The sequence below is a fragment of the Beta vulgaris genome, chromosome 4 (genome assembly GCF_026745355.1).
Source record: "Beta vulgaris subsp. vulgaris cultivar EL10 chromosome 4, EL10.2, whole genome shotgun sequence".
NCBI classification, from domain to species: Eukaryota; Viridiplantae; Streptophyta; class Magnoliopsida; order Caryophyllales; family Amaranthaceae; genus Beta; species Beta vulgaris.
Window position 1 is genome coordinate 59,670,685 of NC_079205.1, and position 19,735 is coordinate 59,690,419.

Genomic DNA, 19,735 nt, shown 5'->3' on the forward strand with positions numbered 1-19,735 from the left:
TACCTTACTGCTACAGAGAAGTCAAAAAGATTTGTAGAGTCATACACTTGGTCTTCTAGTTGAGTTGTCTGACTGGCTTTTTCTCTTGTTTCCGATTTTGAAATCTCTTCTCTTTTCCCTGTTACATGTTCTGACCATATTCAGATTCTAACTGGAAGCTTGTAAACTTTGGTGGGCTATTATATTCTGATGCTTACAATCATCTTAGATTTGCAGTGTCTCTGGTGGCTCAGCTTTTCTCAGTTGGTTCCTGATCATGTTGATCATTCAAGTGGTGATCGATCAATCGATCAATTGGAAATTACTACATTTTGCTAGATTGGTGGGGCTCCCATGAAGTATGCAATATGAAGACCTATCAAATTGGTGGGGGGAACTTCTTATTGCATACTTCATGGTATCTGCCCCGCTTAATTGTCTGATGCTGCTGCAATTGCTTGTTATGTCCTTCCTAGCAAACCAGATCATAGTTCGAAAATGCGGTTTCGGTCACGGTTGCGGTAACGGTTACGATGATGCGAGAACGGGGATGATGCGGTTGTCGTACCGCCAAATATCGGCTTAGACCATGAGATATCCCTAGAACTCGCCTAAAACGCGGTTTTTTTACACCTTTACAATGCGGGAAATATCGGTTCGGTAGATTTGAAAACCTTTACCGCACGGGCGATACGATAGGATGCGGCCTTGTTTTTGACACTATGAACCAAATAAACTGGTGGCCCTTTCCATTGTACAAGCAAGATTAGTTGGATTATCCCACTTCTCTGTACTTCTTTCAAAAGAGGCACGAGCCTACGAAATGCAATTCCATACACAAGATAGATCTTCCAAAGAGCAGCGCCTCTTGCTTGTTTTTTGTCCAAAGAAGAAATTCTTAATGGTGGGGGGTGTATTATTGTAGGCCTTCATTAGCTTTTTGTAAAATTATAACCATATGGAAAACATGAGAGAAATGGAGCATTGTGTGAGAGTTGGACACAAGGAGTAGCCAATTACATTACTTTAGATTTTTATTGTGCATTATGGTGAAAATATCATTGATTTACTTTAGTGCTATCCTGCAACTTAATTCTATGAGATGGATATCCTGTTGTATGCAATGTGATCCAGGTCTGTAGAACTATCCACTTCTTGAAACTAAAATTCAGTCTTGGATTTGTCTAATTATGTTAAAATTAGTCCGCTTATTCTAATAATTTGTGATTTTGATTATATTGTGGCCTTTAAAAATAAACAAACATGCAGTGTAGCTGTGTAGGTCCTGTGATGTTTAACTCTTCGACTTTTTCTTATTTCAAAACATAAATTTGCTGCTGTACCCCCCCCCCCCCAAAAAAAAAACTAGCACAACTGAAAACATCAGAAAATTGAGATTTAACAAAACAAAACAAAACAAAAGACAACTATTATTGATAATATCATATGTTTTGATAGAGAAATATACATTTAACATCACATGACAACCAAAAGTTGTGCGTAATTTATGTAGATCCTTGATCATAGGAAGGATTATACATTTATACTGTCATGCATACATATTGCAATTTAATCATCATCATCTTCTTCAGTCTTGTGAAGAAACTCGATTCTTTTATCAATAAGCTCTAAAGTCTTATCAGCCACCAAGCACAAATCCATTGTATCCTTCAAACTCAGCTCCTCAAGGCTAGTCACTCCACCAAGGCACTGATGCATCAGTTCAGACATCTCCCTTTCCCTGTTCTCATCCCTTATCTTCTCCAACTGCTGGCTCGCTTTCGCAATCCTTTGCCTCAGATAGGTCTCCTGGTCTAACATCTTTTTCTCCTGTTCCTCTTGGGAGAGGTTCATGAACCTTGCAAGCACGCGGCGTGCCCCAACCTGACTCGGCCAGACCTCAGGACGTGCATCGTAAGGGCTGTAGATGATGGCACAAGCATCTACCCCACATAGGGTGGTCAGCTCCTCCACCTTCTTCAGCAGCCCCTTCTTTCTCTTCTTGAAGGTTGATTTCCTTGCTGAGTCATTGGCTATATACTCAAGCTTCACCTTGTTCCTAGTCATTCTTTTTGCTTAAAAAGGTCCTAAAACTTTGGGAGATTTAGGACCAGTATATTTGGTGTGTTTTAAGCTTTAGGAGTAAGAGGTATATATAGATGTTGGAAGGTTTTCATTGCCCAATACTAATAATGATACTAGTATCCCCTAAAAAAAATAGTAGTATAATAATAATACAAGGGAGTATTAATTCATTTTATTTTGTGTTATAACTTATATGCATTGTATTGTCAAATGCGCTAATGTTTCACTTTAACCCCGTTCTCACTTATATGAAAACAAACGTATTATTATATAGGATCTTGTTATATTCAAAGAAGTTTTATGATTATTTATACAAGTAATTAAAGATATATATGGTCAAAAGTTTGTCCTCGAAACTGTTAAAAGCAAATAATGTAAACCTAGTACATGGAGATAGTAAGGGGAGTTTTTTGGTTTAAGGGTTGCAATTCATCAGGGGCCAAAGAGGAGAATTAAGTTATTTAATTTGATGTTTAGAGTTGGAAAATGATTAATATATTCAGTGATTTTGAAGAGAACCGTTGGCTTCCTGGTTTACTAATCCAAACTTTCTTAAATTGTGAGAAACATTTCCTACTGGGTTCAATAAACATAATCTGGTTTGAAATGTTTCCAATTAGGTATATTGACTCATGATCATCCAAAGTTGTTATAATATCTGAGTGGATACTGAAACGGTAACCAAATTTTTTTACTATGCCAGAACTCATAAGGCTCTAAGAAATTTCAAGCCTTGGAATGAGTTTTTATTTTTGGGTTCTTTTACGTTATGTCGCTATGTTTCTTCAGTTTTTAAGTTGTCCTCCGACTATTTCAAAATTCTATACTGTTTTATTTTACTTACCTTTTTTAAATGCGAGGCCCCCATCGTAAACTAGACGTCATTAAATTCGTTGACTTTTTGCAATCTAGTGGAACTAATCGAGCTATACATAGTTTAACTTTTGGAGGAAATATTTATAAGTTTAATTGGTTCCACTAAATTTCAAGAATTGAACAGGTTTAATGATACATTGTTAACCACAGTGCATGGTGCATTCAAAAATGTAAGTGTTTAAGAGCACTTTGTAGAATCTTGTAAAGGCTTGAGTATAACATGGAAACTAGAAAAACATAATGGTGTAACATAGAAAATCACCCGATTCACCAGATTTTTATTAATATACAGGATCAAACTCAAAATCACTTTGTACAATAATCTAATGGTTTAATGACAAATATAACCCTGTTCGAATATTATTTTTGTTAATATTATTATTAGAATATATCACAACTTCAAGATGCACTCCGCATAGTTTGTTACTTGTCCTGCCATGACTTCAGGATGCATTATGTGAGATCTATTATCCTGAATCCAAAATGTTTGAATGCGTGTAATGTATGGCCTTCAATTTTGGCTATTTTGGAGTTGTTTTCGAACTTTTTCAAGCCCGGCAATATTTTTTAACCGGAATATTCCTAAATTTCTTGGGATAGCTCCGGGATAGTTGAGACTTTGTGCAATGTCTCAAAATTCCGTTCACAACTTGTTTAATATCTTTTTAGTTCCACCTTGAATGGCTCCATAGGCCACTATATGTCCTAGCAATGTATTTATTCGGGACCTTCCCAAAATTATTACGATGACTCTCGTGTGCTTGAGAGTTGAGACTCTCTTCATTATCTCAAAATGCATTTCACGATTTTACCATTCATAACTTGTGATTTGTAGCCGATGATAACATTCATATCTTTGATCCTATGTTTACATGCCTCACCTTGCTTAATAAGACTATCTTCCATATTTAGCATTTTTCTTATGCAAAACTTCAAAAGGCCTCCATACCTAGCCCTGAAAGCATGTCTGGGGTTCCTTATGAGCTGGTATGAGCTTTATAGTTGATTTTAGAGGGCATAGGGGTTAGGTTGAGAGGAATAAAGAGAGTTTAATCCCAATGGCTCGTATAGTAAAGCCACTCCGCCACTTAATAATATCCGGTTGTGTATTTGAGTTTCCCACAAAGGATTCGATCTGCCCATCGTTGGAATTGAATATCGAAGGCGTCCCCCTGGCAAAACTGTCGTGTTGGCTTAGCCTACAGCACGTGCCCTTGGAGGCAAAAACCTTGATGTAGGACAAAAATCAAGCTATTGGTGCATGCATCATTTTTGGCACAAAATTTCTTTGAGCCATAATCCAAGGCACTACAGCTTCGCGTCACTGGCTTTTCAGCCAAGCATATAATTATCAATTACAGTTTTGGTTTTTTAGTACCTTAACGGCCCGTTTGATAATTGGTCATAAATGGTGGTAATGGGAATGAATGTGTGTAAATTTGTGAAAAATATCATTGTCGATTACCATGGTAATGCTAATTTATCCTAAAGTGTCCACTATCCTTCTTGAATTTTCATTCCCATCCAATACCACCTTGTGGGGTGGTAATGGGTGGTAATGAGTGGTAATGAAAATTGCTTCCCCTTGGAGACAAAAACACAAGTTTAGGGGTGAAATTGCTTGTCTATGAAGAAAAAATGCCTCCTTACGGAGATTTTAAGGGTCCTTCCCTAATAAAATTACACTTAAAATTCATTCCCATTACCGCAATTTATTAACGGCTATCAAACGGACCGTAAATACTTCAACTCCTCATTATTCAAGATAGGTAGTTTGAGTTGCCAAACGTAGCATCTGTATCAGTCTAAGTGATACCATATCACCAAAAGCTTCCACCGGGTTCAAATTGAAAACGAGGACTATGATAAGCTTGTATCTTCAAGAATATAATCAAGATTTAATAAGTAGAAGGGCACATCAGAGCCGGAAGCTACTGAACTTAACCAATTTGTACTAGTACAGGAAAGAACTGAATTAGATTTGCATTTCAGATAAAACATCTATCGAACAGTTGCAAGAGACTCGACTATAGTGTAGATATGTTTCTAACAAGCAAAACTATAGCCGTTAAAGAAACAAGTCAGTTCTCTACATATATCAGGCACTAATGTTGATGTTACTGCAATCCTTCCCCTGCAAATATCATGACGACATAGATGGTGAGTATGCTAACCTCAGAAGCATATTTCAGTCAAGTCAGAGAAATATATAGCAGATGAAATATAATTTCAGTGCTCACTATTCTCCAGCCTACCCTAGAAACACAGAAAGAGCAAAACTTACGTAGCTCCTCAAAGGGAATATTGGCAATATTTTCTCCGGGCTTTACAAGGCGAATTTTACCTAGCAATATGAGACAAAAGGGGAAAAAAAGATAAGAATGTTGCTACGTTCTGCATAAATTTGTATTATCAAGCAATCTACAAAGTTTAAATAAAAATTCCATATGACAAGCATGTTTTGAACAGCTATAACGCATGAATGCAGTATAACCAGATTTACCTAATTTGCTAAAAACACCAAGGATGCAATCCAAAAAAGCGAATTGGTACATGCAAATGGTATACTTCTAGGCTAACTTAACAAAACTAGGTAGCGGAATGTGTTCCCATACCCATTGTCGTACAGTGAATCAGGTAATGTTAAGCATAACCTATAGCATGATTGCCCATCAAATAAGTTCAAGATTCATTTATCGATTTTTGGACTGGCCGCAAATTCCTACACCACCACCAAGAGCTTAAAAAGGGGATAAAAAAAAAGAAAAAGGACTATGATCAAGTTGTTTCAAAACATAACATAAAAAATCTTAAATAAGGCCAAAATCTAGATAGCTATGCACACAAATACAGAAGTATCTATAACACAATGACACTAATTTATAACACAAAATGACACTAAAGAGTGTAAAAAGTTTATCTCACAGGACAATTAAAGAGTGAGTATGACACAGTGAAGTAGAATAACCATAGTTCTATATATATAAGAGAGGTTAACTTGGAAAGTACTCAATAATATTTGATAATAACTTGCAGAAAGTGCCACCCACGATTCTGAAGTTCCAAATGTTGCAACTTCAAAGCTCCAAGGCTCACTCTTAGATCATAAGCGAGTATTTCAATGATACTTTGTTATGGAGTAGCAGACAGTGTAACAGGAGTGCCTGTAGTACAATATATGCAAGCATCATTCTCACGTCCTTTTGGGTACTTGAAGCATTAAGCAACAATCACTTGCACGCAAGATTGACAAACCTCCTTTATCCCTATGTAGCTATTTGATGTTTCATTACCATGTCTAGAAGAATCATTATCAACTACTACTACTTATCTCCAAATTTAGCCTCTCCTAACATTGTCAACCACACAACTACGCGGAAGGATACTTGAAGAGGAATTTTATATTAGTATGTTCTAGTAAACCCAATACGACAGATTCTACAGGTAGAGCTAGCAAAAATAACCCAATCCATCACTACATTCTACAGGTAGAGCTAGCAAAACTAACCCAATACGACAAAACTGACTTAAATTGAACATGATAACAGCGGCAATGGGTTAAAATTTAAACTTGTTTGATTAAATGGGTTGACACTTGACACAAAAAGCTGTTTGACTAAATGGGGAAGGTTTGGGTGGACATTTCAAACCCCAACTAACCTACTTCAACTCAGTAACACAAATATATAAGCACCCAAATTATCACAAGGATGAATGTGAAAGTTAGCCAAAAGAAAACAAAAATGGTAGACTGATCATGCATATAAGAAACTCCAAACATGCATGCAGTTTACATTCTCATTTCTTTAGCAATTCTCATCGAAAACAGATATTTTAGTCGAACATGTCTGTTGACATTAAGGCTTTGGCATTGTTGTATATTCAAATTGTGTGATATAAGAGGTCACGTTCAGGTAATCTGCTTAATCAGATCATCAAGTTGAGTTGACGTTTTCGAACCATATATGAAGGTTTTGGACTTTTGGTTGAATATTTTCAACGATTTGATTTCAGAGCAGCTAAAAACAGCCTTTAACAGGTCCACATTTATGGTTTAGAGGAAGCAATCTGGAGTCCAGCACAAGTGCACAACAATGTAACAAATGCTTCTTTCCCTTTTCTTCTTATAGATTAACATGTTTGAAACAAGAGGTGAAATCATAAGAATTTTAAATGGTGGAAAAGTAGCAAGCACTTACCAAAACAATAAATCATTCTGCAAATAGACTCACACCAACAATCTAAAAATCCCAGGCTAATTTGCAAAAAGACGTTTTACAAACTTATCTGTGCGGCCAATAATCAGTTTCATAATAATCTTGTTTCACATGTCCAAAGATGTAAAGAAAAATGAGGCACTATAACAAATGTGATGGCACTTTCTTCTGCACATCATAATCCATAAAGAGTCCACTAGGGTAAAGTGTAAAACATTTTCGTAGATGAAAGGCTTTCTAATTCCCTTCAAACAGAACAAACCTCTTAACATAATCTACAAGCCCTGACATAAATGAGATGACACATCCTCGCAATTGCAGGTTACAAATACTTTGTTTCACATGAACCTAACTACTATTTCAATGATGTATAAAGACATATCAAGCAGTGGCATTTACAACAAATTCTAAAGAATCTGCTTACAGTAGCAAGCACATTAAACAATTAAAGAGCTTGACAATATCATTTTTTTCACACATTACTTTCAAGTTCCATCTGAGAAAACCTGTAAAGCAAAGTGAAAGGATAATATAGGACTCTATTAAAGGATGCATTCAGACCAATACCAAACTCTTTGTACTAGAGAAAACATAAATTACAAAAGACATACCATCATAGCGAACGCAAATTTCTGGCAATTTCATAACTTCACCAGTGACAACTTTATTGTAGATTCGAATTTCAATGTCACCCTCGACATAAACTGAAGAACTGTAAATTTGTTCAACAACTCAGTAATATCACACAAAGTAGACAGTAGTGCAAAATATACACCAAATTAGCGAAACATACTTCGTGACAAGTTGCTGAACAGCATATGCACCAAGTGCTTCATTATGGACAACGACGCGATGCCATTGGGCTGGTTTTGGCGAGTCTTTTGCACTGATGGATCTGTGGTCCCACATGCCTCCTGTTCCAACGCTAAAAATCGTCAAGGTTCTTCCACTTCTTAAGAGTTTCTGCACAGGGCTTTGACGAACTTTCCCACATAGGATTGCCTAATAAACAACATGGAGTCAAAACCTTTAACTAACATAATTCCGGGGTTCTAAGCAATAAGGGTAGAAAAAGGAAAACTAGTTGCAGCAAATTATAGATCTTCCAACTTACTAAACATTCACGAGGAAAAGGGTCCAGTTTTTTTTTAAAAAAAATAATCTTCAGAAGTTAATGAGAGAACCTTCCCCTCCCAAATTAAAAAAAACAAAACAAAACAAAACCCTTCAATTGTGGAAAACTGCCAGGTGAAACAGGCAAATTTGTAAAGTAGTATACTTTTTCGCTAATTTAACAAAACTAGGTAGCAAATTACCAACTCATGCCGCAAATTAGGTTACTATGATGATGAGAAAAGGAAAAATTCAATCATATGGTACAGTAGTATCCTTTTCAAATAAAAGAAACAGCAACCAGTATGAATACCTTCCAATAATTAGTAAATTCTGGGAAGAAAATAAACCAAATACCTTATGAACACCCCTGAAATTCCAACCCCTCTTGGGATCTACACCTTGCGGTACTGGTTCTCGCTTCGCCGGAATCAACTCATCATGTATATCATCTGCTTCACTGTTTTTAACACCATCATTATCACCATCACCACCAAATGATGCCGTCGACAACCAGAGCTTCGAGCTCCTTTGAGCTCCAGATACTATATCATCCCAGTTCACAAAAACATTCACATATATCATGAAAGTTCACAAAAGCATTCACATATATCATCCCATTTCACATAAACATTCACATATATCATCACAATTCACACAAAAAATCACAAAAGTGAAGTAAAAAAGCACTACAACATGCATTGCACACCACCCATATGATAAAATGTCATCGAGAAACTATACTCTTATGAATAAATATATAACCATCCAATGTTTTGAGAAACTCTAGCAAAATATCTATACCAATTATAACCCAGATAACAAATTATCACATAGAAAGCTCCAATTGAGACACAAAAGAAACAAATTTGATGATAAAAATGACTCAAACATTGCAGTATTTTCGTGGGTGAATATCAGAGAGAAATATATACCGAGAAAAGAAGTAGATCTTGCGGAAGACGTAATATGGTTTGCAAATTTGGCAGCGAAAGACGACATTATTATGACTGAACTTCAAAGGAAAACACTTTGGAGTCCAATATAGTGAGACCAAATAAGGGTTTAAGTAGTGTTTAACCAGGGTTTTCTTTGTGCACCTGCTGCAAAAAAATTCAAAACGCAAGTTTCATTTTTGCAATTAAAAAAACGATTTTTTTTTATAATAACCACTTTATGTTTTCCGGTTTTAAGAATAACAATTTTATACTTCTTTTTTTGTATTTTACCACATTAACTTTACCACCTTCTTAAATTTTACCTCCACTTAACACGTTTATCCAAAATTTCGGTTCTCCCCTTTCTTCCTCTCTAGTCTCTATCCCTCCTCGATATGTCCAGGTAATCTTTGAAAGTTCATTGTTGATTGAATTACAAAGGAAAAATTGATAGGAACAGTCTCAACTATGAGCGTTCCACCATTTTCAGTCTCAGCTAAGGATTATTTCTGAGCGATCCAAACTATACATCATTTTTGCCGAAATTGTTCCCAAAAATATATTTTTTTTTCTTTTTCACCACCACCTATTCAACATCACCCGACCACCCAACACATCACCCACCACCCAGCACCACCAACACTTTCTCTCTCCACGAAACCACCACCCGGATCCCCTCCTCCACCATTTCCAGCCTAAATTCCACATCTCCAGTAGCCAAACGTCCCCCTTCACCCTCACCCACCCACGTTGATGAACCTCTACCACAAATCAAACCTTCGTCACTCCGGCAAACCACCCCCGAGGCCACCAAGTGTGGCGTTGTAGCCTCTCTTTTCTCCCTCACGCTCCTCTGTTTCTTTCCACCACTTGTTGCTCCTCCCTCGCTTGCCACTGCACCATGCCATCGGATGAGAGGGAGGGTGGGAGGGGGAGGGTTGATGGTGGAGGGGTGGGATCTTGAGGGTTACCTGGGGAGGTAGGTGGGAGGGGGAGGGAATTTTGGGGTAGCTGGGGAGCAGGGTGGGAGCGGGGTTGGCAGGAGAGGGGGATTTCGGGGTAGCTGGGGAGGGAGGGTTGGCAGGGGGAGGGAATTTTGGGGTAGCTGGGGAGCAGGGTGGGAGGGGGTTGGCAGGAGAGGGGGATTTCGGGGTAGCTGGGGAGGGAGGGTTGGCAGGGGAAGGGGGTGGGATCTTGAGGGTTACCTGTGGAGGTGGGTGGGAGGGGGGAGGTGGGTGGGAGGAGGAAGGGGATTTCGGGGTAGTTGGGGAGCATGGTGGGAGGAGGAGGGTTGGCAAGGGAAGGGGATGGGATTTCGGGGGTGGCAGGGGAGGGGGTGCAGGGGAGGGATGGCATGAGAGGAAGAAGATAGAAGAGAGAAAAAGAAAGAAGAAAGTGACTTAAGAAATTAAAAAAAAAAAATTAACCTGTTAAACAGGTAATCAGTCACATGGGACCAATTTCAACAAAAATGATATATAGTTGGGACCGCTCAGAAGTAATCCTTAGTTGAGACTGAAAATGGCGGAAAGCCTATAGTTGGGATTGTTCCTATCAATGTATGATTTACTTTCTTCTAATTGTAGATTTAGTAGGAAGAATTTTTAAAAATCGAGAGAGATTGGGTGAGGTTTAAGGAGGAGTAATAGAAGAATCATGGAGTTATAGGGTAGAACTGAGGGAAATCAATAGGTGGGTTATGTTGGATGGAAAAATAGATATAAAATATTACGTGGTGGTGAAATTAAAAAATTAAATGAAGTTCAGGTGGTAAAATAAAAATAAACCTCGTACTGTGATAAAATAAAAAAAAATATTAAGTGGTGGTGAATTTTGAAAATTGAAAGAGATTGAGCTTTTATTATTTACTTCCTTTGCTTCTTTTTAAATGCAATACTAGTATTTGGGACCGGACGTTGCCCCAGATTGGTATTGTGCTTTTCGAACTTGATATGCATTTTTTTTCCATTCCTATTAAAATATATTAAGGAAAACTCAACATGTAAAAGGTACAAATATAATAATGTGGACACTTAAAGCATGTACGATTAAAAGTTGGTTCATATGCTAATTGTGTCATGTAAAATAGCAAGAGGATACGGGTTCAAATCTTGTTGCAAGCTAATTTTACTTTTGTTAATTGACATGACTTATGTACACATTGGACAATAATTTTAGTGGAGTAACAGAGGTGTCACGTGGCGTGTATATATTGTCACGCACGCCTTTTAATATATTTGTATAGATGTTATATTTTTGCACTATTCACACACCTCTCTTTGACCATAATTTTTACTAATCTATAAAATATTCTTTTTAATTGTTCTCGTAATATTAACTTCTTATGATATTAATAGATACTCCCTCTGTTTCAAAATATAAGGCACACACAATGTTCGAGGTCGAACTTTGACCATTAATTGCTCTCAATTTATGTTGATAAAAAAATTTAAAAAATAATATTACTATAGTATTTCAAAGATGAATCCAAGAGAATAATTTTTATAATTTTTGTTTATCATATTATGAGAGATATTTGTGGTCAAAGAAAATTTTCGTAAAGCGTGAAAGTCTTATATTTTGAAACGAAGGGAGTACATAGTAAAGATATTAATGGTCAAAGGCGTGCGTTAGCTAACATGAAAATTAAATTGGTGCACTAATTTAGAAAAGAGAAGTATATATTAACTTTGAGTATGTGTTTCATTAATATTATTAAGAATGTTATGATTTCCCTAAAGAAACAATATTAGATAAGTCTCCACATTTATCTTGAAAATATTAACTTTTTTTGATTTGTAGATGATTAAAGACATTAAACAAATTATATGTTGACAAGTTTAAAGATCAAAATGTTACATTTAAAAAAAAAAAATTAGACATAAGTTTATGTACACTCTAGATCTTAAAAGAAGTCGTGCGTTGATTCGTAAAATGTAAAATAAACCTTGTTAAAACAAATTAGACTATCCAACTTACAAAACAATGACTTACCGTCCGTTTGGTTAGTAGTCATAAATGGTGGTATAGTAAGGACTTTGGTGCACGGGTCCCGGGGACGTCTAAAACTGTGAATTATAGCCTTCAATTTTGACCGTTTTACGGCTTTTTCGGCCCCGGTCATAATTTTCGCCGAAAACCTTCCTATGGGGTGCGACACAATTTATAATGCATCCCGGGTGCTTCGTAGTATCTTAATTACCCCAGAATGCCTTCAAACCACAAATTTATGATTTTGTGGTGCAGCCACGGAATGACCCCGAAACGATCGTAAAAGTTGTTCTTATACTCATTTAAAGTCGTGGAAGTCCTTAATATATAACATCCCCAGTCCCCTCGAGTCATCCCACGACATTCGGTGCAAGGGTCCCGGGGACGTCTAAAACCGTGACTTATAACCTTCAACTTTGGCCGCTTTAAAGCTCCTTTGGGCCTGATCATATTTTCCCTCGAAAACCTTCATATGGGATGTGACACGACTTAAAATGCATCCCGAGTGCTTATCACCATCTGAATTGCCCAAGAATGTCATCACTCCACTCATTTATGATTTTGTGGTGCAGCCACGGAATGGCCCCGAAACGGTTGTAAAAGGTGTTATTATCTCCGTTCAAAGTCGTGGAAGTCCTTAATATACCATCACATGCCCCCTCGACGCATCCCAAGAGATTCGGTGCACGGGTCTCGGGGACGTCTAAAACTGTGACTTATAGCCTTCAATTATGATCGTTTTACGGTTTGTCCCGGCTCGGTCATATTTTTGACCGAAAACCTTCCTATCGATGCGGCACGACTTACAATGCATCATGGGTGCTTCGCAATTGCCTCATAATGGTACCGAACCACCCACTTATGATTTTGTGATGCAGCCACGGAATGGCCCCGAAACGGTCGTAAAAGTTGTTCTTATGCCCGTTCAAATTCGTCGGATACCTTGCTATACCATCCACTGTCCCCTAGAGGCATCCTAGGGCATCCGGTGCACGGGTCAAGGGGACGTCTAAAACCGTGACTTATATAGCCTTCAATTTTGACTGTTTTAGGGCTCCTCCGGTCTCGGTCATATTTTTCACCGAAAACTTTCCTATGGGGTACGGCACGACCTATAATGCATCTCGGGTGTTTCGCACCATATGAATGGCCCCAGAATGCCTCCAAACTACCCATTTATGATTTTCTGGTGCACCCATAGAATGGCTCCGAAACGGTCGTAAAAGTTTTTTCTTATACCCGTTCAAAGTATCGAATACCTTAATATACCATCCACTGTCCCCTAGAGGCATCCGACGACATTCGTTGCACGGGTCTAGGGGAAGTCCAAAACCGTGACTATATAACCTTCAATTTTGACCGTTTTAGGGCTTCTCTGATCCCGGTCATATTTTTCGCCGAAAACCATCCTATGGGGTGCGGCACGACTTATAATGCATCTCGGGTGCTTCGCGTATTATGAATTGCCCCAGAATGCCACCAAATTACCCATTTATGATTTTGTGGTGCACCCACAGAATGGCTACGAACGATCGTAAAAGTTAGTTATGCCATTTCAAAGTCGTCGAAATCCTTAATATACCATCCCATGTCCCCTCCAGCCATCCCACTGAATTCGGTGCTCGGATCCTGGGGACGTCTAAAATCGTGACCTATAAGCTTCAATTTTGACCATTTCAAGGCTCCTTCAGTCCCAGTAATATTATTCGCCGAAAACTTTCTTATGGGGTGCGGCACGACTTATAATGCATCCCGGTTGCTTCGCACCATATGAATTGCCCCAGAATACCACCAAACCACCCATTTATGATTTTGTGGTGCAGCCACGGAATGACCCCGAAACGGTCGTAAAAGTTTTCTTATGTCTCTTCAAAGTCGTGGAAGTCCTTAATACACCATACCATGTCCCTTGGAGGCATCCCAAGACATTCGGTTAACGAGGTCCAGGGACCTCGAAAACCGTGACTTATAGCCTAAAATTTTGACCATTTTAAGGATCATCCGGGCCCGGTCATATTGTTCGCCGAAAAATTTCCTTTGGGGTACGGCACGACTTATAATGCATCTCGAGTGCTACACACCATATGAATTACCCTAGAATGCCATCAAACCCTCCATTTATGATTATGTGGTGCAGCCACGGTACGGCCTCGAAATGGTCGTAAAAGTTGTTTTTATGTCCGTTCAAAGTCGTGGAAGTCCTTAATATACCATCCCCTGTCTCCTCGAGTCATCCCACGACATTCGGTGCAGGGTCCCTGAGACGTCTAAAACTACTTATAGCCTTTAATTTTGACCGTTTTAAAGCTCCTCTAGGTCCAGTCATATTTCTCGTCGAAAACCTTCCTATGGGTGCGACAAAACTTATAGTGCAACTCGGGTAGTTCGCACCATATGAATTGCTGAGAATGCCACCAAACCACCCATTTATGATTTTGTGATGCAGCTACAAAATGACCCCGAAACGGTCATAAAAGTTGTTCTTATGCCTGTTCAAAGTTGTGGAAGTCCTTAATATACCATCACATGTCCCCTCGAGGCATCCCACGGCATTCGATACATGGGTCACGAGGAAGTCTAAAACTGTGACTTATAGCCTTCGATTTTGACTGTTTTCTGGATCATCCAGGCCCGGTCATATTTTTCGTCAAAAACCTTCCTATGGGGTGCGACATGACTTATAATGCATCTCGGGTACTTTGCACTATCTGAATTGCCTTTGAATGCCATCAAACCACAAATTTATGATGTTGTGGTGCACCCACAAAATGACTTCAAAACGGTTGTAAAAGTTGTTCTTATTCCCGTTCAAAGTCGTCGAGGACCTTAATATACCATCCATTGTCCCCTCAAGGCATCCCACGGCATTCGGTGCACGGATCCCCGGGACGTCTAAAACCGTGACTTGTAGCCTTTAATTTTGACCGTTTTAGGGTTTTCCGGCCTCGCTCATAATTTTCGCCGAAAACCTTTCTATGGAGTACATCACGACTTATAATGCATCCCAAGTGCTTCGCACTATCTGAAATACCTCAGAATGCCTTCAAACCAAAAATTTACGATTTTGTGATGCAGCCACGAAATAACCCCGAAACGATTATAAAACTTGTTCTTATACCCGTACAAAGTTGTGGAAGTCGTTAATATACCGTCCCAGTCCCCTCGAGTCATCCCATGGCATTAGGTGCAAGGGTCACGGGGACGTCTAAAACCGTGACTATTAGCCTTCAATTTTCACCGTTTTAGAGTTTCTTTGGGCCCGATCGTCGAAAACCTTCATATGGGGTGCGTCGCGACTTATAATGCACCCCAGGTGCTTCGCACCATATGAATTGCCCCAGAATACCATAAGACCAGCCATTTATGATTTTGTGGTGCAGCTACAGAATGACCCCAAAACGGTCGTAAAAGTTGTTGTTATTGGCGTTCAAAGTCGTGAAAATCTTTAATAAACCATCCCATGTCCCCTCGAGTCATCCCACAGCATTCGGTGCACGGGTCCTAGGGACGTCTAAAACTGTGACTTAGAGCGTAAATTTTTGACCGTTTAAAAGCTCCTATGGGCCCGGTCATATTTTTTGCCGAAAACCTTCCCATGGGTGCGGCAAAACTTATAATGCATCCCGGATACTCCACACCATATGAATTACCCCAAACTACCATGAACACTCCATTTATGATTTTGTGGTGCAGTCACGAAATGGCCCAGAAACGGTCGTAAACGTTGTTCTTATGCCCGTTCAAAGTCATGGAATTCCTTAATATATCATCTCATGTCCTCTCGAGTCAACCCACGACATTCGGTGCCCGGGTCCCAGGGACGTCTAAAACCGTGACTTCTAGCCTTCAATTTGACGTTTTAAAGCTCCTCTAGGCCCGGTCATATTTTTCGCCGAAACCTTCCTATGGGTGCGACAAAATTTATAATGCATCTCGGGTGCTTCGCACCATATGAATTGCTCAGAATGCCACTAAACCACCCATTAATGATTTTGTGGTGCAGCTACAAAATAACCCCGAAACGATCGTAAAAGTTGTTCTTAATGATTTTCAAAGTCGTGGAAGTCGTTAATATACCATTCTATGTCCTCTCGAGGTATCCCACGACATTCGGTGCACGAGTCCCGGGGACGTCGAATACTGTGACTTATAGCCTATAATTTTTTACCGTTTTAGGGCTCATCTGGGCCCGATCATATTGTTCACCAAAAATATCCTATGGGGTGCGTCACTACTTATAATGCATCGCGGGTGTTTCGCACCATATGAATTACCCAGTATGCCATCAAAACACCCATTTATGATTTTGTGGTACAACCACGGAATGACCCCGAAACGGTCGTAAATTTTTTTCTTATGCCTATTCAAACTCGTGAAAGTCCGTAATATACCATACCCTTTCCCCTCGAGGCATCACAACATTCGGTGTGTGGGTCTCGGGGACGTCTAAACCGTGACTTATAGTCTTTACTTTTGAGTGTTTTAGTGCTCCTCCGGGCCCAGTATTATTTTTTGCCGAAAACCTTCCTATGGGGTGCGGCATGAGTTATAATGCATCCCGTGTGCTTTGCACCAAATAAATTGTCCTAGAATGCCACCAAACCACCATTTATGATTTTGTGGTGCAGCCAACAAATGACCCCGAAACGGTCGTAAAAGGTTTTCTTACCCCATTCAAAGTCGTGGAAGTCCTTAATAACCATCCCATTCACCCTCGAGGCATCCCACGACATTCGATGTGCGGGTCACGGGGACGTCTAAAACTGTGACTTCTAGGCTTTGATTTGACTACTTTTGGGCTGATCCGGGTTATGTCATATTTTTCGCCAAAAACTGTCATATGGGGTGCGGCACGACTTATAATGCATTTCGGGTGCTTCACACTATCTGAATTGCCTTTGAATTCTATCAAACCACAAATTTATGATTTTGTGGTGCAGTCACAAAATGACCCCCAAACGGTCGTAAAAGTTGTTCTTATGCCCGTTAAAAGTCGTGGAAGTCCTTAATATACCATCCCCTGCCCGCTCGAGGCATCCCACGGCATTCGGTGCACGGGTCTCGGGGACTTCTAAAATCGTGATTTATAGCCTTCAATTTTGACGTTTGTAGGGCTCCACCGGGTTCGGTCATATTTCCCGCTGAAAACCTTCCTATGGGGTGCGGCACGACTTATAATGCATCCCTGGTGTTTCGCACCATATGAAATTCCCCAGAATGCCACCAAACCACCCATTTATGATTTTGTGGTGCACCCACAGAATGACCCCAAAACTGTCCTAAAACTTATTCTTATGCCCGTTCAAAGTCATGGAAGTCCTTAATATACCATTCCCTGTCCCCTCGAGAATTCACACGGCATTCGGTTGACGGATTCCTGGAACGTCTAAAACTGTGATTTAAAACCTTCAATTTTGACCGTTTTAAGGCTTCTCCGGACCTGTCACATTTTTCGCCGAAAACCTTCATATTGGGTGCGGCACGAATTGCCTCGGAATGCCACCAAACCACCCATTTATGATTTTGTGGTGCGGCCACGGAATAACCCCGAAACGTTCGTAAAAGTTATTCGTATGCCGTTCAAAGTCGTGGAAATACATAATATACCATCTCCTGTCCTCTCGAGGCATCTCATGACATTCGGTGCATGGGTCCGAAGGACGTCTAAAACCGGAACTTATAGCCTTCATCTTTGACTGTTTTAGGGCTCCTTAGGGTCCGGTATTAATTTTTGCCGAAACCTTCTTATGGGATGCGACACGACTTATAATGCATCCCGGGTGTTTCGCAACATATGATTTGCCCCATAATTTCTCCAAATGACCCATTTATGATTTTGTGGTGCAGCCACGAAATGACTCCGAAACGGTCGTAAAAGTTGTTCTTATGCCAATTTAAAGTCCTCGAAGTCCTTAATATACCATCCCCTTTCCCCTCGAGGCATCTCAAGGCATTCGGTGCACGGGTCTCGGGGGCGTCTAAAACTATGACTTATAACCTTTACTTTTGAGCGTTTTAGTGCTCTTGCGGGCCCAATCGTATTTTTCGCTGAAAACCTTCCTATGGGATGCGGCATGAGTTATAATGCATCCCGGGTGTTTCGCACCATATGTATTGCCTCAGAATGCCACCAAACCACCCATTGACCCATTTATGATTTTGTGGTGCAGCCACGGAGTGCTCCAAAATAGTGGTAAAAGTTGTTCTTATTCCCATTCAAAGTCGTGGAAGTCCTTAATACACCATCCCATGTCCCCTTGAGGCATCCCACGACATTCAATGCACGGGTCCCGGGGCATCTAAAACTGTGACTTATAGCCTCTAATTTTGACCGTTTTAGGACTCATCCGGGCCCGGTCATATTGTTCGCCGAAAACTTTCCTATCGGGTGCGCACGACCTATAATGCATCCTGGTTGATTCGCACTATATGAATTGCCCTAAAATGTCATCAAACCACCTATTTATGATTTTGTAGTGCAGTCACAGAATGACCCCGAAACGATCGTAAAAGTTGTTCTTATACCCGTTCAAAGTCGTCGAAGTCCTTAATATACCATCCCATGTCCCTCGAGGCAATCCACGAAATTCGGTGCACAGGTCCTAGGGACATCTAAAATTGTGACTTATAGCCTTCAATTTTGACCGTTTTAGAACTTCATTGGGCCTAGTATTATTTTTCGCCAAAAACTTCATATGGGGTGCGACACGACTTATAATGCATCCCGGTTGCTTCGCACTATATGAATTGCCCCAAAATGCCACCAAACCACCCATTTATGATTTTGTGGTACAGCCACAAAATGTCCCCGAAACGGTCGTAAAAGTTGGTATTATTTTCATTCAAAGTCGTAGAAGTCCTTAATATACCATCCCATGTCCCTTGATGCATCCCATGGCATTAGGTGCACGGGTCCCGGGGATGTCTAAAACTGTGACTTATAACCTATAATTTTGACTATTTTAGGGCATATCCAGGCCCGGTCATATTGTTTGCCGAAAATTTTCCTATGGGGTGCGGCACGACTTAAAATGCATCTCGGGTGCTTCACACTATCTGAATTACCCCAAAATGCCTTCAAACCACAAATTTATGATTTTGTGGTGCAGTCACCGAATGACCCGAAATGATCGTAAAAGTTGTTCTTATACCCATTCAAAGTCGTGGAAGTCCTTAATATATCATCCTCAGTCCCCTCGAGTCATCCCACGACATTTGGTACACGGGTCCCGGGAACGTCTAAAACTGTGACGTATAGCGCATTCAATTTTGACCGTTTTAGAGCTCATTTGGTCCCCATCATATTTTTCGCTGAAAACCTTTCTATGGGTTACGGCAAGACTTATAATGCATCTCGAGTGTTTCGCACCATATGACTTGCTCCGTAATGCCACCAAACCACCCATTTATGATTTTGTGGTGCAGTCACATAATGGCCCCGAAACGATCGTAAAAGTTGTTCGTATGTCCGTTCAAAGTTCTGGAAGTCCTAAATGTATCATCCCATGTCCCCTCGAGGCGTCCCACGGTATTTGA

The 19,735-nt window shown here is 39.9% G+C and overlaps 2 protein-coding genes across 2 annotated transcripts; both read right to left on the bottom strand.

The window, feature by feature from the left end:
- Positions 1–1,466: 1,466 nt before the first annotated feature.
- Positions 1,467–2,200, bottom strand: LOC104890354 (agamous-like MADS-box protein AGL80). Its single transcript, XM_010675806.3, has one exon. It carries the CDS (start codon positions 2,044–2,046, stop codon positions 1,549–1,551), a length of 498 nt encoding a protein of 165 aa, XP_010674108.2. The 5' UTR covers positions 2,047–2,200; the 3' UTR covers positions 1,467–1,548.
- Positions 2,201–4,818: 2,618 nt separating this feature from the next.
- On the bottom strand, positions 4,819–9,395 carry LOC104890353 (single-stranded DNA-binding protein, mitochondrial). Its single transcript, XM_010675805.4, has 6 exons — positions 9,206–9,395; positions 8,628–8,815; positions 7,951–8,159; positions 7,769–7,869; positions 5,225–5,284; positions 4,819–5,074 (listed from the first exon to the last, which is right to left on the bottom strand). The coding sequence occupies exons 1-6, from the start codon at positions 9,270–9,272 to the stop codon at positions 5,058–5,060; spliced, it is 642 nt and encodes a 213-aa protein (XP_010674107.1). The 5' UTR covers positions 9,273–9,395; the 3' UTR covers positions 4,819–5,057.
- Positions 9,396–19,735: the final 10,340 nt, after the last annotated feature.